The 26,741-nt window shown below is 41.6% G+C and overlaps 1 protein-coding gene across 4 annotated transcripts in view; it reads left to right on the top strand.

Moving 5' to 3' along the window:
• The first annotated feature begins 74 nt into the window (after positions 1-74).
• Positions 75-26,741, top strand: part of SPEN (spen family transcriptional repressor) — a 94,602-nt gene continuing 67,935 nt past the window's right edge. The window contains exons 1-2 of one of the 4 annotated variants that reach the window (XM_026011974.2): positions 75-516; positions 23,794-24,114. In XM_026011974.2, the coding sequence (XP_025867759.2) occupies positions 434-516; positions 23,794-24,114 (404 nt within the window). In that variant the 5' untranslated portion in view covers positions 75-433. Of the gene's footprint in view, positions 517-6,658; positions 6,885-23,793; positions 25,372-26,741 lie in introns of those variants that run through there. The other 3 variants (XM_072751109.1, XM_026011975.2, XM_072751108.1) reach the window with 3 other exon arrangements.

Below are 26,741 nucleotides of genomic sequence, written 5' to 3'. Positions count from 1 at the left end.
TCGGCCGCGGCGGGCGGGCGGGCGGGCGGACGCGCGCGTGCCCGCGGCGAGGGAGGCGGGCCGCGCGCGCCGGTGGGAAGCGTCCGGCTGCCACAGCGCCAGCTCCGCCGTAGCCGCGGCCGCCCGGGTCCCGCTCGCCCCTCCTCCCCGCTCCCCCGCCCGCCGCCGCCCGGGCGCATGCGCCGCCGGAGCGCGAGGGTCGGCTTCGGGTGTGTGGTGGCGGCAGAGCGGAGCTGCGAGGCCCGAGAGTCAGAACCTGGGGGAGAGGGATGGTCTCTGCACGGGGGGGAGCCGGAGGAGCCGCCGCCGCTGCCGACGCCACCGCCGCAGCCGCCGCCGCCGCCGCCTCGGCGCCCGCCTCCCGGCGCTGACGGGCTCGTACGAAGCCGGCGACGGAGAACCCGCACCAGCGGCCGCCGGCACACCGCCCAGCATGGTCCGGGAAACCAGGCACCTCTGGGTGGGCAACTTACCGGAGAATGTGCGGGAAGAGAAGATCATCGAGCATTTCAAACGGTGAGTGACACGCGGCGCTGGGCCGCGCTCTCCGCGGGCGCTGCTGCCGCCCGGCCCGTTGCCGGCCCCTCCCCGTGCGCGGAACTGCTGAGGGGACCGGGCCGGACCCACGGACGGGTGCAGGCGGCGCGCGGCGGGGTGGGCCTCGCCTCGGCCTCGGCCTCGGCGGAGCGGCGCGGCGTCCGCGGACCGGCGCTGCGAGGGGGGCCGGCGGCCGGCGGGGCGGCGGTGGGGTCGCGTCCTGGCGCCCCGGCGCGGCCGACCGGGCTCCCGCCGCAGCTCCCCCCGGAGGTGTGTGACCTCGAGCCGGGCTTGTGCGACAGGAGCGGTCCCACCCGGACGCCAGCCGCGGCGGGCGGTGCGGGAGCAGCCGGAGCCGGGGACACGCTGCGAGCTTCTGGGCGCCGCTCTCGAGCGGCTGGTGACCCCGGGACTCCAGGGACACGGCGAGCCCACGGTGTCTCCTTTTTATATATCAAAAAAAAAAAAAAAATTAAAAAGGAAGGTGTGCGTGTGCGCGTGTGCGTGCGCGGCGGGCTGGCGGGGACGGTGCCTGAGGAGAAGTTGTGCGCCTGTTTGGGCTCCTTCGCCTCCGCGGCCGCCGTCAAGCCCTGAGGGGCCCGCGGGCTGCGGGGAGCGCCGCGCCCGAGGGCCGCGGCCGTGCCCCTCCGCCGGGGCCGCCCCTGCAGGGACGGGGATTCCCGCCCGCCCGGAGCCCTCGGAGCGGTGGTCGGGAGAATGCCGGTCCCCTGCGAGCAGGACGGGGAGCTGCTCTTGTAAACTTCCCGGAGCGTGAGTCGCGGCGGGAGGCGGACACGAGCGCTTTCGATGCGTCCTCCGCAGCGGCACGTAGGCGCTCGCCCTCCGGGTGGAGCGGCCGCTGCCGTGGCGGAGAGTCCTCGGCGCGAACGCCGGCGCCGCGGGTGGACGGGCACCGTCGCCCGTCTGGGCTCGTCCTCGAGAAGCCGCGGTTGGTCCCGGCAGTCGAGACCCTGAGAGGTCTTGGAGTTTGGTTCACTCCAGATTCCTCTTCCTCTCCAGCGAGCGGAGGAGATGCTGGAGCGCCCTCGTTAGTGAGTCACCATGGGAGAAATAGACCGCGGCGCCTGCCCCTGAGCGGCCCGGCCCGGACGGGGAAATGGAAGCGGAGGCGGCGGAGCCCCACCGTGTCGTTTAAATGGAGGATCGCCGATGCCGCCGGCGGTCGCGGTTCCTGGGGTATTAAATCTTCGCCGCTGGAGCGCGCGTCTGCGCGTGTCCGCGTGTGAAAAGGAGCCGGCGGTAGTGAGGCCATTCATAACCTGCTCGGGCTGTCCTCGGCAGGGCCGGGGGAGGCGCGCTTCCAGGGACTCTCCCGGTGTTTACTACGCGGTGCTGAGAAACCAGGCGAGGCCGGGCGGGGAGCACAAACTCGCCTCTCTCCCCCGCGAGAAAGGGGCCGAGCCCCGGGGCTCGGCCGGGAAGCAGATGGGAACTTCCCCTCCCTGGCGCGGCTCCACCCTTGACCCCCACCCACAGCCCCGGTGCCCTCCGTGCTTCGGTGCGGAAAGCCATTTAGGAGCAGGTTGTCGGAGTGGCGGAGCCCCGTAGGTGTGCTCGCTTCTAACTCCTCGTGGACTTCTCTCTGTAGGTCTCTCTCTGCCTGGGAAATCCGTCGGTATCGACGTGCAGACACGTGCATTGCAGCATTCGCTTTGCTCCTCAGTGTTCTGGCCAGACGTGTCATTTCGCATTATGCACATTCCAGAGACGTTGCATGCCTGCTGCTGGGAGTTTGGCTCCTCACAAGATGAGGGGTTAGGGAAAGCAGGGAGGAAATCGTCCGAGGGAGTTGGGCGGGGGGGGGGGGGGGGGGTTGAAGTGGATGGTGCTGCGGTCCGGCTTGTGTGAATGACTTTCTAAAATGGCGGCCAGGACCCACTTTATGTGGGAATCAGCAGAGCAGATCTCAGAATGCACAGAGGGAGGAGGGGGCGGAGGATGCGAGCTGCCTTCGAAAGCGGAGGTCTGGAGGAACGTTACCGCGTTAAAGAGGGCTTAGCGGGCACATTGCTCACTGACTGCGTTTAAAGGGGTATCTCACCTATTGCAGAGCACAAGCAGATGCTACTGATAAAAGAAGATCATCTTAAAACTAAGCAGACCGTGTGTCCACCAAAGTCCTTTATTTTAAAAGAAACTTAAAATTTTGTTTAAACAAATGTCCTTAGCTCTTTGAAAAGGCAGTGCATTCTTAAGGGTTTAAAGAATGTAAAGGGTTTACAAAGAAAAATCTCCCCTTCACCCCTGACATCGGGATTCCTAGTTCCCATCCCCCACTTCCCACCCGATCCCCAAGACAGGTAATCTCTATTTATGGCTGCTTGTTTATTCTTAGATATGTACAAGAAATGGTTTTTTTTTTTTTTGCCTTCCCAGCTGTGGAGCTAAATGGACCCCGTTTGGAGGAATTCAAAGCCTTTTATCCCTATTGTAGAAAACGTTTTGTAAAATGTGATTGTTACTGGGAGGAAAACGAAATTTGAGTAATTTAAGTGAAAGGGTAAAAAGGTAATTGTACTAGAATGATAGCTCTGGAAGGAAATGTAAGGATACTCACTTGTAGTGTTTTCTAGAAATCAGAATGAGATAAACCCTATAATACCTTTTACCAGCTTTTACACTTTTCCCTAGCTAATTACAACATTAACTAATAACTGTTTTACAGGATTAAGAGGTGTATATTGGGAATACATTACTTAAAACGTTTTCAAAATGATTATTCTTGTAACACTGATTAGGCTTTTGTAGTTAAGTATTTGGATTTTTTTTTTTTTTTTTTTTAAAGATTAAACCAGACAGTTTTGGGAGCAGGGCAGCTTAGAGGCACTTTTGTGTGTGTTGGGGGGAGGGGTCAAACCCAAACCTTTTTTGTATTATTTATATTTTGATCAGTGTTTTTGGTGGAAAATAGATTGAGGGAAGGATGCTGATTTGGCTTTTTTCTTTCCGTACCAAAGAAAGACCAAATCTATAAAATGTAATCAGAGCATTTTCAAAATTTGACTTTATCTTCTTGAAATAAGAATAACATTTGTTGTGTTTTTATTCTTTAGTTTTTGTATTCCAGTGGGAAAAAAAATAAATGAGGACTATTTCTGAATCAGATTTTAGTTAACAAAGATCTGTTGCAGGGACTGAATTTGCACAATAGAGAAAGTCCTTTCCTTTGTATGTTAGCTGGGTTGAAGGGGGGAAGGGAGGAGTTACACAACAATTGGTTGCTGTCTTTTAGTTGTAAGAGAGAGAGGTGTGTGCAGAGATGATTCCTTGAATTAGAATGAGCGAACGAATAGAGCCCTTTAAAGAATATAAAATTCTCTATGTCTTATTTGCCCATTTTGAGTAAATCACGTATTCAGGGTCTTCCCATCCATTCCCAGTTTTGTAGAATATGTTAAAAATCATGCAGAGGTAGAGCAAGGTAGCCGCTTATGTAAAAATGTTGTCAAAAGAATGAGACCTATTTGAAAATGTATTTTGGCTTTGCTAATTTTAAATGTCTTATTACAATGGTTTTCTGAGTTTAAATAGCTGGAATACATGTTATATGTTCATGTATTTGGATCTCTTTACTTTGGGGACACAGTAAAAATATAGTGGAAGAATTTCCTTGTCTTCAGTATTCTATAACTAGAGGTATTTTTAGACTTAAAACAAATTTGACTCACTCTAGCCTTACATCATTGCTACATCGTTTCTTTTTTAGAGCCCAGCCTGTTTCTATGTAGAAACAGCTCTGGCTTTGAATGTTACAATTTCGTTAATTATTTTCAGATGGGTTTTTGTACATTTTAAAAATAAAAAAAAATTATCCTGAGAAATAGCACTAAAAAATTAATACAGAATGCTTGAAATGTTGTATTTTATTTCCTGAGTAGAATGCCTCTGGCAGATTGGAGGAAAACAGGGCTCGGTGCCAGGACGAATGGTGGTGTTTGACTTGTGGGGGACATGTTTTTCAACTACCTTTCTTGTAGATTCTTGATTGCTCAGGCATTGTATTGTTTGGAATGCTTATGAAGAGATTGCGGGCTTGATTTATGAGACATTTCTAATCCTGTAGAGCACTCATGCTTTGGGAAGATGTATACAGAAGTTATAAAGATAGTGGTAATGGGAAAGTTTTTCCAAATGGTCTTAAGTCTCACTTTCTCCTTACTTTGAAATTTTGCTTAAATTAAAAAAAAATGTTTGAAACAGCTCGTGAAAACTGATATATGCAATTGGAGATGATATATGTGTATGTATATATATATATATATATTTTAAAAGATTTTATTTATTCATGGGAGAGAGAGAGAGAGAGAGATGCAGAGACAAAGGCAGAGGGAGAAGTAGGCTCCATGCAGGGAGCCCGATGTGAGACTCGATCCTGGGACCCCAGGATCACACCCTGAGCCAAAGGCAGATGCGCTTAACCGCTGAGCCACCCGGGCGTCCAGATATATTTGTTTTTACTTACAAGAATCTGTGGTGTTGGAGCTGTAGTTAACTAGTCCACAGTATTTAGAGTAAGCATTTTGTGGCCTGCAAATACTTGAGTATGTATATTTATTAAAATTGGGCTCCTGAATTTCCTTATTGGATGCTTTGTAATAAATGTTTACGCTCTTGAAACAGACATATCTTAGCCTGCTGAACAAGGAGACAAAGTAATTTTCTATAGTTAACTTTCTAACCTTGATACTTTATTATTTTTTTTTATTATTTGCCTTAGAGCTACTCAATTTTGAGTGAAGGTAGTATACTCTTGTGGAAACCAGTTAGAATGTTTAATCATTTTATTACAAACTGTATAATTTTTGTGTGCTACCTAACTGGTTTTCACTGCGTGGAAATATACTTTGCCATGAAAAGATGTTCTCGGTATAATTTTACAATATTAGAATATTCAGATTTTTCCCCCTACATGTGTCTGCATCTGCCAACTTGAAAATTGTAAACATCTAAAAAGAACCCACAAAAGAATATCTCTATAAAATCCTCACTTAAGTTTAGTGAATTCTTGGCTTTAATTATTTGGGAGTTCATTTTGAATATAGAGATAAATTGAAGTTTAGCATAGAGATTTTTATTGTAGAAGGAGCAGTTCCAGTTCTTAAAGTTAAGGAGTATTTGTGGGAAAATTCAAATGGGAAACACTATTATTTTTCCTATTGCTTGTTTTGGTGCTAGGTTTTTAGTCCAGCCTTAACCTCTAGAGTTATGTATATCTCTTTGCGTGTTAAATGCAGAGTTTGGGTAACTTGAGAGTTTTGACAAATGGAATGAAGATTTTCTGATTATAGCTTGTATTGACTTTGATTGTTACACTGTGTGTAAACGTGATAGGAATGTATGTACTTTTTTGTGCAATACATTTATAGTTTTTTGATTCTTAAAATTGGCCGATTTATTTAAACCTTCACTCCATTTTATTCCTTTGATTTGAAAACTAGGACATTTGTACTCTTTTAAAAAACATCTTGTATTTTAGGGGCGCCTGAGTAGCTCAGTCGGTTAGGTGTCAGACTCTTCATTTTGGCTAAGGTCATGATCTCAAGGTCCTGGGATCAAGCCCCTGCGTGCAGCTCCCCGCTCAATGCGGAGTCTGGTTGAGGTACTTTCCCTCTGCTCCTGTCCCTGCCCGTGCTTGAGCTATCTAATAAATATATCTTTAAAAAATTATATTTTACAAAATGACATTTGGCATACAGTGACTTGTGTCTTTTATAAATCATTAAATTGGTAGGGGGTAATTTTTTTTGTCTCAGGCATTTTTATTTTTTTATTTTTTTTATTTTTTTAAATTTTTTTAAATTTTTATTTATTTATGATATTCAGAGAGAGAGAGAGAGAGAGAGAGAGAGAGAATGAGGCAGAGACACAGGCAGAGGGAGAAGCAGGCTCCATGCACCGGGAGCCTGATGTGGGATTTGATCCCGGGTCTCCAGGATCGGGCCCTGGGCCAAAGGCAGGCACCAAACCGCTGCGCCACCCAAGGATCCCTGTCTCAGGCATTTTTAAAAATTATACTAGTACACTGTCTACAGTAAAGGCACTTTTTCCATTTAAGATTCCTTAAAAATCACTTTGTTTTTTTTTTTTTTTTTAATTTTCTTTAAGGTTTTATTTATTTGAGAGAATGCACGCACATCTGTGTGCATGAGCTGCGGGGGAGGGACAGAAGAAGAGAGTTGAGGGACAAGGAGAGTGTCCCCGCTGAGCTTGGAGCCCGTGGAATGGCTCATTGCCGTCTGCGTCACAGGATCACAGGATCCCGGGATCCCGGGATCCCAAGATCACGGCAGCAGCCAAAATCAGATGCTTAACACTGAGCCACCCAGGTACCCTGCAGAAGATTCTTTGTGACTTCATTTCCATGTTTGCAAATCATTTATGCTCATCACAACTTGGAAAGTAAAGTAGCTATTATACATGCTGCTAGATACTCTAGTGTATTAATAAAGATGCATAGATACCTCTATTTTGTAGTTTAAAAATTCTGCTTTGGAGAATTTTGAGTATGTACAAAAAAAGAAGAATAGTAGATGAATCCCATGTACTCGGCATTCAGCCCAAACAACCATCAATTGTGGCCTGTCCTGCCTTATGAAGAGAAATGAAGCAGAGGAGGGGATAGAGAGTCATGAGGATGGGGGGAATAAGTACAGCCTCCTTGAAAAGATGGTATTTGATACACCAGAATGAAGGCCTGTCCAGATTTAGATCCACTTCTTTCTTAGTGGTGTTATTTTCTTATTTAAAATGTTTTGAAATACAGTTCATGATATGGTACAAAGAATTCCCACATCTCCTTCCTCTAAATTCCTTAGTTGTGGGATGCCCGGGTGGCTCAGTGGTCGAGCATCTGCCTTCAGCTCAGGGAATGGTTCCGGGGACTTGGGATCTAGTCCTGCATTGGGCTCTCGACAGGGAGCCTGCTTATGCCTCTCTGCCTCTTTCTGTCTCTCATGAATAAGTAAATAAAATCTCTGGAAAAAAATAAAATCCTCAGTTGTTACCAGTTTGCAACATTTGCTCCATTACTGTCTCTTGTCTTTTTGTGGCATGCTATCCTGTTACCCTTAAAGTCTCTCTCTAGTACATACTTTACCCAAACAAGGACACTCTTCCGTTGCATTTCATAGTCTTCCCAGTCAGGAAACCAATATTGGCACAGTTATTACTGCCCGGTCCATAGACCCCATTGAAATGATGCCAGCCATCCCAACAATATTCCTTTTTCTTTTTTGATCCATGTATTGCTGTTTATGGTTGCATCTCATCATTCTGGAACAGTTTTCTCAGTCTTACCCTAATTCTCATGTGCCTGATAGTCTTATAAAACCTAGGCCTGGGAATCCCTGGGTGGCTCAGTGGTTTGGTGTCTGCCTTTGGCCCAGGGCGTGATCCTGGAGTCCCAGGATCAAGTCCCATGTCGGGCTCCCTGCATGGAGCCTGCTTCTCCCTCTGCCTGTGTCTTTGCCTCCCTCTCTCTCTCTCTCTCTGTCTCTCATGAATAAATAAATAAATAAAATATATAAAAACAAAACAAAACCTAGGCCTGTCATTCTGCAGGATGGCCTCCACTTGAGCTTGTCCAGGGTTACCTCATGACCAGATGAGGGCATGCATTCTTGGCAAGAATACCACAGAAACGATTCTGTGCCCATCTCAGAGTAATATATAAGGAGGCAAATAGTGTGGATCCATCCTACCACTGGGGATATTAGTTTAACTTTGCTCACTTGGTCAAGTTAATGTCTTTACTATTTACCCTTTGTATTTGATTTTCATATATGCACATTATCTGTACTTCACATGTTCCAATACATGAGGATTCTTTCTAACTTCTCCATTACATACTTGTAAATTTTTTTGTAGACGATGAAAAACCTGACTGCTGTTACTCTTAGTGTTATTTACTCAACCAGTTCTGTTCTCAGTGTAGCTAATAGACCATTCTGTTGCCTTCCTGCTCCATCCCCCCCCCCCCCCCCCCCAACTCTGGGCACATCACCCCTGCTGCCTCTGTTTCACATCCCCCCCTCTCTCAACTAATTTCTTTGGAAACCAACATTTGAGGGTGAGGAAACAAGGAAAGGAAAGGAAGGTAGGACTTGAAATGACTTGCATGTTTTTGCCCCCAATTTTTTCTTTCCTAGGAGACAATTTGTGGATCAATACATTCATCTCTCTCTGGTTTAAAGCAGATCTAAAGCTACCTGACTCTTAAAATAGTAGTTTTGGTTCTAATTCCACCATTGACTTAGTGACATGAGCTTAATCACTAGATCAGTCTGAGCTTTATTATGTGCTGAGTCACGTAGAAGAGGGGAGAGTCACACAGAAGAGAAAGGAGTTTGTTTCTTAGAAAATAATATTAGGAATCATCATTGCTTCATTTATTTATTTGGTTGTCAGTCACTCACTTTCTGTGGTATCTCAGCAAAATTTTGCCCGTGCCCTACCTTCTCATAAACCTCACTGACCTTAACTTTTTTTTAAAAAAATTGAGTTATAATTGATACTAAAAACTAATGTTATATAACATAATTTGATACTTGTATATATTTCAATGTCTACTAGATAAGTCTAGTTAATACCTGTCACCATACATAGTTAAATTTTTTTCTTGTTTTTTAAATTTGTTTTTTTTTAAATAAACATATTTTTAAAAAAGATTTTATTTATTTATTCATGAGAGACACACAAAGAGAGAGAGAGAGAGAGGCAGAGACACAGGCAGAGGGAGAAACAGGCTCCATGCAGGGAGCCTGATGGGGGACTTGATCCTGGGACTCCAGGATCACACCCCGGGGCAAAGGCAGGTGCTAAACCATTGAGCCACCCAGGGATCCCCAATAGAAATAGATTTAAAATAGATTTTACTTACCTGTTTGTGAGAAAGAGAAAGATTGAGAGAGAGAGAGAGAGAGAGAGAGAGAATGAGCAGGGGGGTGGAGAGCAGAGGGAGAGGGAGAAGCAGACTCCCTGCTAAGCAGGGATCCTGACTCAGGGCTTGATCCCAGGACCCTGGAACCATGACCTGAGCCACAGTCAGACTCTTAACCAAATGAGCCACCTAGGTGCCCCCCCCCCCCTTTTTTTCCTGTTTTTCCTGTGATGAGGACTTTTTTTTTTTTTTTAAGATTTTATTTATTTGTTCATTGGGGGGGTGCGTGGCAGAGACACAGGCAGAGGGAGAAACAGGCTCCCTGCCGGGAGCCCGATGTGGGACTCGATCCCGAGTCTCCAGGATCGCGCCCTGGGCCAAAGGCAGGCGCCAAACCGCTGAGCCACCCAGGGATCCCTGTGATGAGGACTTTTAAGATTTACTTTCTTAGCAACTTTCAAATAAGTAATACAATATTGTTAACTGTAGTTACTATGTGGCATATTATATCCCTGTGACTATTTTATGTTAAGATTTTATTTATTCATGAGGGACACAGAGAGGGGCAGAGACCTAGTCAGGGAGAAGCAGGCTCTCTGCAGAAAGCCTGATGTGGGACTCGGGACTCGATCCCAGGATAATGCCCTGAGCAGAAGGCAGATGCTCAACCACTGAGCCACCAAGGCATCTCTTCCTGTGACTATTTTAGAACTAGAAGTTTGTACCTTTTGACCCCCTTTCTTTTTTAAAGATTTTTAAAAAACCGTTGAGCCACCCAGGGATCTCCTTGACCCCCCTTTCTTTTACTCACTTCACCCTTCTGCTCCCAGTCTGTTCTCTGTATCTGTGAGCTTGTGAGTTTTCTTGTTTTTAACATGCTACGCAGAAATGAGATCATTTGGTATTTGTCTTTCTCTGATTGATTTAGTATAAAGCCCTCAAGGTTCATCCACCTTGTCTCAAATAGCAAGACTTCCTTCTTTTTTATGACTGTTTAGTACTCCATTATGTATATATATATACTACATTTTCTTTACCCATTCTTCAGTCCATGAACACTTAGATTGTTTCTGTGTCTTAGCTGTTGTAAATTATGCTGCAGTGAATATGGGGATCCACGTATTTTTTTTTCAAGTTAGTGTTTTCATTTTCTCTGGATAAATACCCAGAAGTGAATTGTTGGATCATATGGTAGTTCTATTTTTAATGTTTTGAGGAACCTCCTATTGTTTTCCAAAGTGGCTGTACTCAACATTTTTTCCCTCTCTTCGGATATACTCTTGGTCCCTTCCAAGGGATTCCTTAATGAGTTAAGACCCTTATTCTTTGGCACAAGCCCTGGAATGTTATTTTGAAGTAGATTCTGGACATCTTACTTTTATCCATAAATATTTCAGTATTTATGCGTACAAGGTAAGGATTGTTTAAAGAGATATATTCCTATTTCAAATATCTAGCCACTATTAAAGTTTGTAATGGATTGGTTTTTAAAAAATTTTTTTGTGTAGTCAAAAATCTTTTTCTGAACTCAGACTCTATTAAGGGCATACCAATTGTAATTGGTGGTATGTAATTCTTTAAAAATTTTGTTGGGATCCCTGGGTGGCGCAGCGGTTTGGCGCCTGCCTTTGGCCCAGGGCGCGATCCTGGAGACCCAGGATCGAATCCCACGTCAGGCTCCCGGTGCATGGAGCCTGCTTCTCCCTCTGCCTGTGTCTCTGCCTCTCTCTCTCTCTCTGTGTGACTATCATAAATAAAAATTAAAATTAAAAAAAAATTTTGTTGAAACAACTTAAAGTTGGGGGGCACCTGGGTGGCTCAGTTGGTAGAGCATGAGACTCTTGGCCTTGGGGTTGTGTGTTTAAGCTCCAATAAATTAAAAAAAATTTTTTGAGGTTTAATCTGCATATAGTTTACTTAAAGTGTACTTACTTTAAGTGTAAAGTTTGTTGAATTTTGAGAAATGTAGGCATTGTTGTAACTACCACTACCACCTTAGTCAAGATATCACAGTTTTTTGTTTTTATTTAAGATTATTTATTTATTCATGAGAGAGAGAGAGAGAGAGAGAGAGAGAAAGGCAGGCAGAGACGGTGGCAGAGAGAGAAACAGGCTCCATGCCGGGAGCCCGATGTGGGACTTGATCCTGGGACTCTGGGATCATGCCCTGGGCCAAAGGCAGGCGCCAAACCACTGAGCCACCCAGGGATCCCCCAGTTTATTTACTTCTTGATGAATATCTTGCCTATTGAAGTCTTTTAATATATAGGTTTTAATCTTACTCTCTCTTTACAACTTAATTTGTTGCAAACCAGGTTGATTATAGTTTCTGACTGTGTGAATTTTGCTGATTACATTCTTGTCCATGGGGTGCCTGGGTGGCTCAGTCAGTTTGACTTTTGGCTCAGGTTCTGAGCCTTGGGGTTATGGGATCCAGTCCCTAGTTGGGCTCTGCGTGGTGTGAGGCCTGCTTGGGATTTTCTCTCTCCCCCTGCCCCACCCCCCCTCAAAAACAAAACAAACCAACAAAAACACTTTTTGAGGTATATGTTAATATCTCACCCTTTGTTCTCTGATTTTTTTTTTTAAAGATTGTATTTATTTATTCACGAGAGACACAGAGATTGAGAGGCAGAGACAGAGGCAGAAGGAGAAGCAGGTTTCTCGCAGGGAGCCCGATGTGGGACTTGATCCTGGGACTCCAGGATCACTCCCTGAGTGGAAGGCTGGCACTAAACCGCTGAGCCACGCAGGGATCCCGGTATTTGTAAAGTTTTAAATAGTTTTAAATTATGTTGCAGTTAATTTTTTTTTAAATAGTGTATATGTAAAGCGTATAAGGATATACTCTAGTTTTTCTCATCACTCACATCTATTTTTCTCGTAAAGTAACCCTGTCCACAGTGGTTTTTGACATAGATCATCCTTTCAGCATATATTTGCCTTGTCATTCTAAAAGTAGATGTATAAAAGGAACTTATCATCACAGTTTAGGGTCTCACGGAGTTACGATATTTGATTTTCCTTGTGTTGATCATATTGAAAATTTTGTTGTAACAGTGTCTCTGTTTTTTTTCTGAATGTTTTGTTATTCCTAAAAGATTTTTTGTTTGTAGAAAAAACTTTTTATTTCTAGAGATTATAACTAATCAGATTAAAATGTGTACTGGGAAAGTTTGCGTATTTAATAAAATGATTGACATACAGGCTGTGACTTTTTTTTTTTTTCAGGTTGTGACTTTTAAAAAAAAAATTTTATTTATTTATTCACGAGAGACAGAGACATAGGCAGAGGGTGATGCAGGCTTCCTTGCAGGGAGCCTGATCTGGGACTCGATCCCAGGACCCCTGGATCAGGACCTGAGCTGAGGGCAGATGCTCAACCACTGAGCCATGCAGGTGTCCCAGCTAATGACTTTTTTAAAGATTCTGTTTATTTTTTTATTTTAAAGAGAGCAAGCATGAACAGGGGGAGGAGCAGAGGGACAATCAGACTCCGAGATAAGCATGGAGCCCCACACAGGACTTGATCCCGTGACCCTGAGATCAGGACCTGAGCTGAAATCAAGAGTCACAGGCTTAATTGACTAAGCGACCCAGGTGCCCCGTGACTCATTTTTTATATGGATTGGGTTAATTCCTTGCCATGGTTCTTTATTGGGAAGCAAAAGTTTAAAAAAAAAAAAACATTGGAATTAAATAAAGAAATCCAAAGACCTTTTAGGATTAAGGAGTGATAAAGAACTCATTTCCCAAATCTAGGAGTAGAAGTAGTCTTCAAAGATTTTACAAAGATACTCACAGTGGAGTAAAGAATATGGGATTTATGTAATTACAAAAAGGTGGGGTCGGGGTGCCTGAGTGGCTCAGTGGTTGAATGTTTACCTTTAGCTCAGGACATGATCCCGGTCCTGGAATCGAGTCCCGCATCAGGCTCCCTGCGAGGAGCCTGCTTCACCCTTTGCCTGTGTCTCTGCTTCTCTCTGTGTATCTCTCATGAATAAATAAAATCTTTAGGAAAAAAAAAAAAGTGGGGTCATGTTTTTGTCTTCTGTTTTATTTTAGCAACTATATTATATGAAATAAGGATAAAAGTCACTGGTCAAGTGAAGTGTTAGAAGTATTCAAAAGTTTCTCAGAATCAATGTTTAACTTATTGTTTTACCAAGAAGCAAGTTATAAGGTTATTTTTTTTAAATATTTTATTTATTTATTCATAGACACAGAGAGAGAGAGAGAGAGTCAGAGACACAGGCAGAGGGAGAAGCAGGCTCCACGCAGGGAGCCCAGTGTGGGACTCGATCCCGGGTCTCCAGGATCACACCCCAGGCTGCAGGCGGCGCCAGACTGCTGCGCCACCAGGGCTGCCCGCAAGTTATAAGGTTAAAAGTGAATTTCTTCTCAGCAGTTGTAATAGTCCTGGTTAGCTATGTAGGAAGCATGTTTTCAAATGTATTCGTGCTAGCTACTCTTGATGTGGATTTTTGCTATTATTTGTTCTCTTGGCTTCTGCTTCTTCAGCTTTGTTCTCTCTAGTCTTCCCTTTTGTTGATCAGCTTGCTTTGCTACTTTTTTCTTCATCTGCTTAATTTACTGTTATTATGAAATCATTAATTATGATCATTTGCATTCTATTTAGTTATACTTGAACTTTTCCCAGAAAAGTACTGTGTAAATCAGACACATTTATGAGGTTATTCATGAAGTATTGTGAGCACAAAAGTCCATATTTTAACTTAGTGGTCATCATGTTCCTGTATTGTGTTTTGGTTCATGTAGGATAGACTCGTCTCTCCTGTGCTCTAGAGAGAAGTACTTCATGAAGTATTTCTAAGATCCACTCTTCCTATTTGATCTCACCAGTAGGATCTAAAGATTATAGAATCTTAGGAATTTTTTTCTCCCCCTAATTGAATAATCTGTCAGAGGTTTATGTATCAGTTGAGCAATTTTATCCTTTTATTAAAAATTGACTTAAAATAATTTTTTAAAGTAAACTCAGTGACCAACGTGGGGCTTGAACTCAGGATCTTGAGATCAAGAGTCATGCTCTACTGACTGAGCCAGCCAGGCATATCCAAAATTAATTTTACTTAGTAAATAGGTTCTCACTAGATTGGTGTAAAATAATGCATATGTGTATATGTGTATTTTTTCACTGAGGTAATGATACCTGTAATAGTTCTGAAGAATTCAAGGCTTTGCTGAAAACATTGCTTTTCTCAAGAGTTAGTCATCAAATTTTCACGTACAGGATTCTAGGCACTCACCATGGATTCAGTAAACAGATGAGTATAGTTTTGTTGGTTGAATTAAGCTTGTCATTGGTCTTTCAAGTTTTCTTAAATCCTCTGAATTAGAACCAGTAAATAGTTTTTCATATGAAAAAAGTAATCTATTGTGTTCATAGCAGCCTTATTCACAATAGCCAAAAGTTAGAAGAAGCCATAATGTTGATGATCCATGAATGGATAAACAGAATAAACAGATATTAAATTTGTGATAAATAGAATACATACAATGGAATATTACTCAGCCTTAGAAGGAAGGAAATTCTGACTCATGATACAACATCGTCAAACCTTGAAGAAATTATGCTGAGTGAGGGAATTTTACATTTATGTGGATTCCTCATGTGTATGCCTATTAAATTTGATTTTCTTCTGTTTTAAAAAAAAATATGGTGGGGCACCTGGTGGCTCATTTGGTTAAGTGTCTGATTTTTTTTTTTTTAAGGTTTTATTTATTTATTCATGAAAGACACAGGGAGAGAGAGAGAGGCAGAGACACAGGCAGAAGGAGAAGCAGGCTCCATGCAGGGAGCCGGATGTGGGACTCGATCCTGGGTCTCCAGGATCAGGCCCTGGGCTGAAGGCAGGCGCTAAACCGCTAAGCCACCCAGGCTGTCCAAGTGTCTGACTCTTGATCTCAGTTCAGGTCTTGATCTCAGGGTCTTGGGTTCAAGCCCTGCATTGGGCTCCACACTGAGTGAGGAGTCTGCTTTAAAAGCAAAAACTAACTATATAGATAAAATTTCATTAAGTGAAATAAATCCCAAAAGGTCAAGTATTATATTATTCTAGTTACAGGAAGTACCTAGAGCAGTCAAATTCATATAGACAGAAAGTGGAATGGTGGTTTTTCTTTACAGTTATAAGCAGTGTTGCAGTAAGCAATCTTGTATAGTTTGCAGACACCTGCAATTACACATGCATGATCAATCTTTGTGAATGGAATTTCTAGGGATGTGTACTTAGTTCTTAATCAGTACTATGAAATTGTCTTACTAAGAGGTTTTTCTGACTTACATTCCTACAGTGTTATGAAAGTGCCTATTATTTAGACTAGTACCTAGGTATTATGAAAATTTAGGGTTTTGTATTATGTTGCCTTTTCAAACTTTTGATTTTCAAAATTTTGAGTAAAATTAAGCAGCTTTTTTGAGTGTATTTCTTTTGTTTACTATCTGTATATGTACACATTTTATTTATTTTTAATTTTTCTTTTCAAAAGATTTTATTTATTTGAGAGAGAGCAAGAGAAAGAGCACAAGCAGTGGGGGATGGGTAGAGGTAGAGGGAGAAGCAGACTTCCTGCTGAGCAGGGAGGATGTGAGAATCATGTGGAACTCGCTGCCAGGACCCTGCGATTATGATCTGGGCTGAAGACAGACTTTTAACCAACTGAACCACTCAGGTGCCCCTAAGATTTTATTTTTAAGTAATCTCTGTACCCAAGGTTGGGCCTGAACCTACACCCCTGAGATCAAGAGTAACATGCTCCATCAACTGAGCTAACTAGTGTCCCCTGTGTGTACGTACATATTTTTTATATTTATTTACTTAAGATTTTTTTTTTAAGATTTTATTTATTCATGAGAAACACACACGGGAAGAGAGAGAGAGAGAGAAAGAGAGAGAGAGAGAGAGAGAGAGGCAGAGACACAGGCAGAGGGAGAAGCATGCTCCATGCAGGGAGCCTGACGTGGGACTCGATCCGGGGTCTCCAGGATCATGTCCTGGACTGAAGGCGGCACTAAACCGCTAAGCCACCCAGCCTGCCCTAGAAAAGATTTTTAAAAAATATTTTTTATATGTTTATTCATGAGACACACCCAGAGAGGGGGGGGGCAGACAGTAGGCAGAGGGAGAAGCAAGCTCCCCACGGAGAGCCCAATGTGGGACTCAATCCCAGGACCCTGGGATCACGCCCTAAGTCGAAGGCATATGCTCAACTGAGCCACCCAGGAGTCCTGAAAAGATTTTCTTTTTTTGAGAGAGCAAGAACACAAGTGGGAGGAGTAGGAGAGGAAGAGGGAGAAGCAGACTCCCCACTGAGCAGGGAGCCTAATGCGTGACTGGATACCAGAACCTTGAGATCCTGATCTGAGCCAAAGTCAGCCACTTAACTGACTGAGCCACCTAGGTGCCTCAGTATATGCATATTTCAAAAGAACTTCATATTCAGGTATTTTGCCTGTTTTTTTTTGGGGGGGGGGCTTGTCTTCCCTGATTTGTCAGAACTGTTTTATATTTAGGAAAACATTTATTTGTCATGTATTACAAGTATTTTGGCCCAATTATCTTTTGGCTATATTTTGCTATTCAAGGAACTGTAATATTTATTTGGTTTCTGTGTGTGTTTTGTTTTTTGTTTTGTTTTGTTTTTTTCTTTTCCTGGAGACCACACAAAGCTGTTCAAATTATAACTATTGAATTTGTGGAAGCATTCTAGAGTAATGCATTTAAAAAGTCACATCGCACTTAGTAGGTACATGTATACATGTACATTCCAGAAGACAACAAATAGAATTTATGTGGTCTTTTTCTTTATGATATAGAGATTTTACGTCATGTGCAGTCTTTCCTAGACCCAAGATTATATAACAAATTATTATTATTACTATTATTTGGCAGAGAGATAATGCAAATTGGCACACTATTACAATCATTCCTCCTCTCATCTTTTTCCACTCTTCTCCCTGTTTCTCCAAGTAGAGAAACATCTCTCAGGGTACTAGCTTTTTCTGCAGTGATATTAGGGCTGTGGGGTGACTGTCTTTTGCTGGCTTTAGGGATTCTTTGTCTTTTGCTATCTTTATTATTTGTACTTAGGCAAAAGATAGCAAGATTAAAAGGAGGGGCAGCCTCTTGAGAGGCGTGGCTCAGCGGTTTAGCGCCGACTTCAGCCTGGGGTGTGATCCTGGAGACCAGGGATCGAGTCCCACGTTGGGCTCCCTGCATGGGGCCTACTTCTCCTTCTGCCTGTGTCTCTGCCCCCCCACCGTGTCTCCATGAATAAATAATTTTTTTTAAAGGACTATATTGATTTAAAAATAATTAGAGAGAGTGACAAAATATGAGAGACTCCCAACTCTCTGGGAAACGAACAAGGAAGGGGTAGTGGAAGGGGAGGTGGGCGGGTATAGGGTGACTGGGTGACGGGCACTGAGGGAGCACTTGATGGGATGAGCACTGGGTGTTCTATGTTGGCAAATTGAACTCCAATTAAAAAAATATATAAAATAAAAAGCTTATTATTTATTTATTTATTTATTTATTTATTTATTTATTTTAGATTTTTTTTTTTTTTTTTTTTTTTTTTTTTTAAATTCATGAGAGACACAGAGAGAGGGAGGCAGAGACATAGGAGGAGGGAGAAGCAGACCCCATCCTAGGACTCCAGGATCACGCCCTGGGCCAAAGGCAGCCGCTCAACTGCTGAGCCACCCAGGGATTTCAAATTTTTTTATTAAAAAAAAATTAAATAAATAAATAAATAAATAACCAAAATTTTTTAAGTAAGCTCCACACCTAGTGTGAGGCTCGAACTTACTTACAATCCTGAGATTAAAAGTCGCATGCTGTACTGACTGAACCAGCAGCCAGACACCCCTATTTTGGATAATTTTTAAATTGACTCTTAAAAACTTAGAAGAGGGGCACTTGAGTGGCCCAGTGGTTGAACGTTTGGCTTTGGCTTGGGTCATGATCCCGGGGTCCTGGGATCGAGTTCCGCGTTGGGGTCCCTATTGGGAGCCAGTTTCTACCTCTGCCTATGTCTCTGCCTCTGTGTCTCTCATGAATAAATAAAATCTTTAAAAACAACAACAACAAAACACAAAAAGCTCAGAATACAGTGTATGTTGAACAATTTAATATTTTTAAATGTTGAACCTTTTTGACCAAACAGAAACTTGTATTGTTTTTTGACTGTTTTTGAAGACAAACCTATTAAATAGTTACGTACTGCAGCTTGTAGCAAACACAGTTTCTTTCCTTTTAACCTAATTTCTTTATGGTCTCATTTATTTTATTTTTTTTAAAGATTTTTATTTATTCGTGAGCCCAACTGCTGAGCCACCCAGGTGTCCCTATTATTATTATTATTATTATTATTTTAAAAGATTTTATTTATTTATTCATGGAGACACAGAGAGTGAGAGATAGGCAGGCAGAGACACAGGCAGAGGGAGAAGCAGGCTTCATACAAGGAGCCTGACGTGGGACCTGATCCCGGGTCCCCAGGATCACACACTGGGCTAAAGGCAGTGCTAAACCACTGAGCCACGCAGGCCGTCTTTCTTTCTTTCTTTCTTTCTTTCTTTCTTTCTTTCTTTCTTTCTTTCTTTCTTCTTTTTCTTTCTTTCTTTCTTTTTCTTTCTTTCTTTCTTTCTTTCTTTCTTTCTTTCTTTTTCTTTCTTTTCTTTTCTTTTCTTTTCTTTCTTTCTTTTCTTCTTCTCTTTCTTCTCTTTCTTTCTTTCATTTGGGGTTTTCTAGCCTTCTCAGTATAGGAAAGTAATGTAGTTATAACACCTGATTGAGTTCTCCTTTGTTGAACTGGAAGATAAATTTGTGTCTTGTTTTCAAAGTGTGCTACCCTTAAATAAAAATGATAGAGCTGGTGAGCCCACGCTTTGGAGGAAGAAGCATGATTTGCTTCATTCTCTATTTGTAATCTATACATTGATTATTTGGTCCCTCTTTCAGTATTGTAATTAACTCTTTGATTTTCAGTACATGAGTTTAAAAAATTTGCTTCCCTGTATTCTTTGGCTAACTTTTTTTTTTTTTTAAGATTTTATTTATTTATTCATGGGAGACACAGAGAGAGAGGGGCAGAGACACAGGCAGAGGGAGAAGCAGGCTCCTCGCAGGGAGCCTGATGCAGAACTTGATCCCGAATCCCAGGATCACAACCTGAATTGAAGGCAGGCGCCCAACCACTGAGCCATCCAGGCGTCCCTTTATTATTATTTTTTAAAGATTTTATTTATATACGAGAGATAGAGAGATGCCGAGACACAGGCAGAGGGCGAAGCAGGCTCCTCTCAGGGAGCTGGCTGTGGAACTCAATCCCAGGACCCTGGGATCATGCCCTGAGACACAGGCAGATGCTCAACCACTGAGCCAGCCAGACATCTCTTTTTAATTTATTTGAGATAAAGAGAGCACAAATGGAAACAAGCATGGAAAGGGGCAGAGGGAGAGAATCTCAAGTCTCCTTGCTGTTGGGTGGAGCCGAAATCATGATCTGAGCCGAAATCAAGAGTCAGATGCTTAACTGACTGAGCCATTCTGGTGGCCCCCCCATCCCTTTTTTAATAGAAAAACCTATGTGACTATTTAAGATTTTATTTATTCATAAGAGACACACAGAGAGAGGCAGAAACACAGGCAGAGGGGGAAGCAGGCTCCATGCAGGGAGCCTGATGTGGGACTCCATCCTGGACCCCGGGACCATGCCCTGAGTCAAAGGCAGAGGCTCAACTACTGAGCCACCCAGGCATCCTGCAACCTTCCATTTAGTGATAAACTTTGTGAGTGTGGTAAATATGTGTAATATAACATTTATTTTAACTACTCTTAGGTTTATGATTCAGTGTCATCAAGTACATTCAGTGATATATATAACCATCACTACTATTTCTAGAATTTTTTCATCCCATACAGAAATTCTGTACCCATTAAGCAGTAACCCTATTTCCCTCTTCTCCCTGTTCCTCATAACCTCTGTTCTACTTTCTATCACTATGAATTCACCTGTTCTAGGTAACTCCTATAAGTGGAATCATAGGGGCACCTAGAGGGCTCAGTGTCAGTTAAGTGTCTGCCCTGGGCTCAGGTCATGATCTCAGGGTCCTGGGTTTGAGCCCTGCATTGGGCTCCCTACTCAGCAGGGAGTCTGCTTCTCCCTCTTCCTCTGCTCTTTTTCCCCCCTTCACTCCCTACTTGTACTCTCTGTTCTCTCTTAAATACATACATACATACATACATACATACTCTTTAAAAACGTAATCATAAAAAAAACATAATCATAAGCCATTTGTGTCTGTTATTTCATTTAATATGATGTCTTAGATTTTTATCCATGTTGTAGCATGTATCAGGACTTTGTTTCTTTTTATGTCTTAATATACCATTCCATTGTATGTATATTTCACATTTTGTTTAATCATTCCTTGGGTTTCTATCTGTAGGCTGTTGTGAATAATGCTGCGGTGAACATTGGTGTACACGTATCTATTTGAGCCCCAGTTTTCACTTTAAGGAGTGATATTGCTGGGTCATATGGTAATTCTATGCTTTAACTTCTTGAGAAAATGCCAAACTTTTCTACAGTGGCTGCATGATTTTACAGTTCCCCAAGCTTGTACTAGATTTCAAATTTTTCTGCATTCTTGTCAACACTAGTTCTTTTCTTGCTTTTTCTTTCCCCCTTAAATAGCCTGGTGGGTATGAAGTGGTATCTCATTGTGGTTTTGATTTGTATTTCCCAAATGACTACTAATTTTGAGCATATTCTTGTTTATCTGCCACCTGTGTATCTTCTTTGTTGAAGTGTTTTGGCTATTAAAAAAATGGGTTGAATTATAAGATTTCTTGTATTCTAGATACAAGTCCTTTGTCAGATACACTGGATGATATTGTTCAATGTTTGTATGGAAAGAAAAGAACTATTCCAATTTCTAACAAATGTTTTTCTTTTTTTCCCAAAGATTATTTATTTATTTATTTAATTTATTTATTTATTTATTTGAGAGAGTGTGAGAGAGAGAGCCCAAGCAAGGCCGTAGGGCAGAGGGAAAAGCAGACTCCTGTTGAGCAGGGAGTCCGATGCAGGACCTGATCCCAGGATTCTGGGATCCTGACCTGAACCTGAGGCAGATGCTTAACCAACTGAGCCACCCAGGGTGCCCCTCTAACAAATTTTTTTCCAAATTAAGAAGATCCGTTCAGGGCAGCCCCGGTGGCCCAACAGTTTGGCGTCACCTTCGGCCCAGGGTGTGATCCTGGAGACCTGGGATCTAGTCCCACGTCAGGCTCCCTGTATGGAGCCTGCTTCTCTCCCTCTCCCTCTGCCTGTGTCTTTGCCTCTCTCTCTCTGTCTGTCATGAATAAATAAATAAAATCTTAAAAAAAAAAAGATCTGTTCATTACTTTAATAACAAGTAATGTTGTTATTTCTAGTTCAGTTGCCTGATGAAACTAAATTTTAGGATTATGTTTCCTTTGTAAGAGGTAATAACTTAAATCATACTGGAGGATGTAAAGAGAAAAGTTCTGCTTTCTGATAATGTCAGCTTCAGGAGAAGTGTAAAATTATGATTTGGGGTTGTCAGCAAATAAGAATGCTATATTTAAAAGTGCTGTGCCTGCCTTTCTAAAATGCCAGATTACAAGTACATAAAGTATAGTTAACTCCTAATGAAATTTGTAGAATTTTCATGACTTACAAAATTCCAAATCATTATATTTCTCACATGTATCTTCCAAATATAAAAGGTACCCTAAAATTTTTCTTTTGCAGACGTAGTAAGCATTTTTCTTCCTTTGGAATAAAAGTGGGACCATATGTTCTGTCAAAAGATTTGTTCAAATTTATTAATTTATATGAAAAACAATCTTAAATATACCTAAATTATAAGTTTTAGTAGTTGTAACCTCCTGAAAAATTTAAATAGCAGAAAACTGCATTAAAAAATTAGACTGTCACTTCAGGGGCACCTGGGTGCCCAGTTGGTTAAGTGTCTGACTTCTGACTTGGCTCAGGTCATGATTTCAGGGTCCTGGGATGGAGCCACAGCCCCATGGCAGGCTTGCACTCGAGGGAGTCTCCTCCCTCTGCCCCTCCCCTGGCTCTGCTTTCTCTCTCAAGTAAATAAATAAAATCTTAAAAAACAAAAAAAGATTGTCACTTCAAACAGATACACAAAATAATTGGATTTATTTTACCTTCAAGTCAAGAGTGTGGGATCATCTCACTTTTTCAGTAGGATCATGTTTACTTATGAGTTAAAATCTGTAAAGTAGCTTGTTTTAGTTACAATTTTTACTTTAATAGACATTAAATATTTCTTTAAAAAATTTTTTTTGACACTAAAGATTTCTAAGTAACATTGAACAATCTTAGGTTTAGTATCCTGTTTTAGAATGTAATAATTTCGGGGCACCTGGATGGCTCAGGGGTTGAGTGTCTCTGTCTTCGGTCAGGGAGTGATCCCAGGGTCCCAGGATTGAGTCCCATATCAAGCTCCTTGCATGGAGCCTGCTTCTCCTGTCTCGACCTCTCACTCTGCATCTCTCATAAATAAGTAAATAAGATCTTTAAATATATATAATAATTTCTAAGACTTCTGATTCATTTCAGCTAAGTGTTCTTAAAAGGTAATTTATTAAATATTTAAGAAATGAGAGCAATAAAATGGTTAAAATCTTTGTAAATTTTTGGGGCCCTGGCTGACTTAGTCAGTAGAACATGTGACTCTCTCAGGGCTTATGAGGTCAAGCCTCGCATTGGGTGTAGAGTTTATTTAAAAAAAAAAAAAAAGTTAATTTTTGCCCCATGAAAGAAAAATGTGAGGGTAAAAGCCATTTTAAGTGTCACTTTGTCAGGCACCTGGGTGGTTCAGTGGTTGAGTACCTGCCTTTCGCTCAGATCTTGATCCCTGGGTCCTGAGATTGAGTCCTGGATCAGGGAACCTGCTTCTCCCTCTCCCTATGTCTCTGCCTCTCTTTCTGTATCTCTCATGGATAAATAAAATCTTAAAGAAAAAAAAAAAGTCTGGATATCTGGGTGACTCAGCGGTTGAGTGCTTGCCTTCGGCCCAGGATATGATCCTAGAGTCACTAGATGGAGTCCCACATCGGGCTCCTTGCATGGAGCCTGCTTTTCTCTCTGTCTGTGTCTCTGCCTCTCTCCTTCTCTGTGTCTCTTATGAATAAATAATTTTTTTAAAAAAGTCACTTTGCAACTCCTCCCACATACATAGATTATGTAAAGTGTCTAAGAAACAAATTTTCAAAAACTGGAGAATAATTGTTATGCGATAATAATGTTTGTTTTATTTTTTCCAGATATGGACGTGTGGAAAGTGTCAAAATTCTCCCCAAGCGGGGATCTGAAGGAGGAGTGGCTGCTTTTGTGGATTTTGTGGACATCAAAAGTGCACAGAAAGCTCACAACTCAGTCAACAAAATGGGAGATAGAGACCTACGCACGGATTATAATGAACCAGGCACCATTCCGAGTGCTGCTCGGGGATTGGATGATACAGTTTCCATAGCATCTCGTAGTAGAGAGGTTTCTGGGTTCAGAGGAGGTGGTGGAGGGCCTGCTTATGGCCCCCCCCCATCACTTCATGCACGAGAAGGACGTTATGAGCGGAGACTTGATGGGTAAGTTCCAAGGTTTCTGTAGGCAGGTATTTTGTATTTGATATGGTGAGAAACAGAAACTCATATTTAGGGGCCCCAGATGGATTTAAAGTTTTGGGCATTCTCAATGTTTCCTATTTTGGGTTGGAAACGGAAGTGATTTCTATCCCAGTGGCTGGTATCTTGTGGAATCGTAGAGGATATTTCCTGCAGCTGGTTGGATATCTACTCCTGAGATGTAAAATGGTGGAAGATTTTGTATGGCAGTATCATTTTTGGAGTTACCTGTCTTCTAGAATTAATTATTCCTTCTCTTGGATAATGTGAAGGCCTTCCTTGGATATATCTCTGCTATCTGATGGAGCTATTTGGCTACAGATTTTGTGGTTGTACTATATGGAATATTTCTGGAATATAGCCTACAGATTCTTTTAGAAGTTGATATCTGCTTCTCAATTTTCACTACATGAAGCATACAAACAAATTGGATTGTCACAAAAAACCTAGCAGACCATAATGATTCAACCGCTTGGATTCTACAAACAATACTTTAATCTGGAAATCTGTTCTTGGATGAAGAGTGAAGGCAATGTTTGATTTTTTCCATTTTGGATCTACACAGTTTCCATGTTGGAATTATACTCCTTGATGGAATGGGGGAAAATTGAGATGATGAATGTTTCTAAATCCTGGAATATAGCCATTCTTTTCTAATTGCTGGAATGTATGGGATGTCATGCAGTCAAGATTCCATTAGCCCAGGGGAAGAGGATTACTATTTTGTTTCTTAAGCAAGTTGCTGTCCAGTTAAAGATACTTTAGCCTTGAACACATGGTGACGATCAGTTGTGGATACAGCAATCAAAACTGACTGTGCTGGATGGCTACAAAGGTGAACTAATGGGGAGCAACTGTTCCTTCCTCATTTGGTGGAATTGTAGAGGATATTTCCTCTTCTGTCAGCTGCCTGATTCCTACTTAGGGCTGGAAATTTTTATGAATGTGGATGAATTTATAATTGTCTACTATTTCAAGAAAGAAGTCTGGGGGTTTGAGAGTTACAGTTTGTCTGGGACTACTTGCTTCCAGTGGAATTATTTTATCTGGTCACTAAGATTTTTTTTTTCCTTGTGGTTCATCTAAATATCATTTGACACCCTTGCCCATTAAGAAGGTGGATTACCCCCGTAAGAGGGGCCAAAATTGGGGAAGTTATGTTCACAATTCTCTCCCTAGATTTAATTGGGATTATAGGTCGTGTTTCCACACTTGGAAAAGGTTGGTATGTCCTGACCTGTGTATATTAGCCCCTCTCCTAACCCAAGTCAAACTCTTTTTTCCCCCCACTAACTCTAGAAGTATTTAGTACTAATAGATGAATCAAAGAATAGCTATTAGATTTCAGCTCTGCTAGCTCTTGTGCCTGCCTTCTGTATCTTCCTAATGGATAAGAACTTTGCATATTTATAAAATATCAGCTATAGCAGTAATTCTTCTAGAACTATTGCCTGTTGCTTGTTATTAATAGCAGCTTTTTACCAATTAACATTTGATAGGGTGCTAATTGAATTATTTGTGAAATTTTCTCTTAAATCTCAAAGGAAACCCTGTTGTTTGTTAGAAATTGAAATATCTATCCAAATACCAGAAATGTAGCAAATTTAGAAAGGAGAAAGTTATTTAATACAATTTAAGTAGGAAAGAGATTACTGACTTTTTTGCCATGCCAGTTGCCTTACATCACAGCAACAAAAAGCAAAAACATCCTAGGAAGGTATGGTTGCTACTAAGTGAAATGGTAGGTAAAAATGAAGATTAGTGGAGGGACTTGGATCTGTGTATGTATTGGGGACATACATCTTAGTTGTAAAATTTTTTGCCACATATTCTTCACTGGAGAGATTCTAATTCTTCTGTATCTTTGACAATTTCCTAATCTTTTGATAGAAGATTGGATCTAAAGAAAAGATTGAGAAGAAACTCAATCTCAAATTGAGATTCAAGTGATGAAATGATCTTTTAGGAACTCAGGAAATGAGTTCTGGTATCCTATAAGAGTAGAAAATAAGATTTCTTATGGGAGTAGAATTGTTTTTTAAATATTAACACATAAATGCATGTCTATAATTGAACATGCAACAATTTTTTTTGTAACTGTAGGTTGGCAGATATTTACATCCTACAGAAATGTGTTTTTAGATTAAGCATTACTAGTAACAGCCTTCGAACATCTTACAGTTCCCAAAGTTGGCTAATTTCATCAGAGGCAATTTGAGTTTAGCTAAAATCTAAGAGAACATATTTTCTGTGAATATTAAGTCTAAACATTAATAAGTGGAATCATGAAATAGGCCTTTTAAAAACTATATGGAATTTGATAGTACCAGGAAATAAAATAATCTTTATTCTTTAATTAAATTTACCATAGAATAGCATGTGTCAACCCAGTATTTTGATAACCTAAGTGGTTTTCTTTGTTTTTCTTTTAAGATTCCATTTCTATTATTAAATATGATTGTTTGGGCACAGCAGTTTACATAATCTGATAGTTTTTATAATTACCTAAGAAGTAGAAAGTTAATGAGAAACAGTTAAACTTAAAATTTTTTTCTGGGCTTCTTTGAAAATGCCCTCTTACTGCTGGGGCA

This window comes from Vulpes vulpes, chromosome 2, assembly GCF_048418805.1.
Source record: "Vulpes vulpes isolate BD-2025 chromosome 2, VulVul3, whole genome shotgun sequence".
In the NCBI taxonomy this organism is placed as follows: domain Eukaryota; kingdom Metazoa; phylum Chordata; class Mammalia; order Carnivora; family Canidae; genus Vulpes; species Vulpes vulpes.
This window is presented reverse-complemented; position numbering and strand designations above follow the sequence as displayed.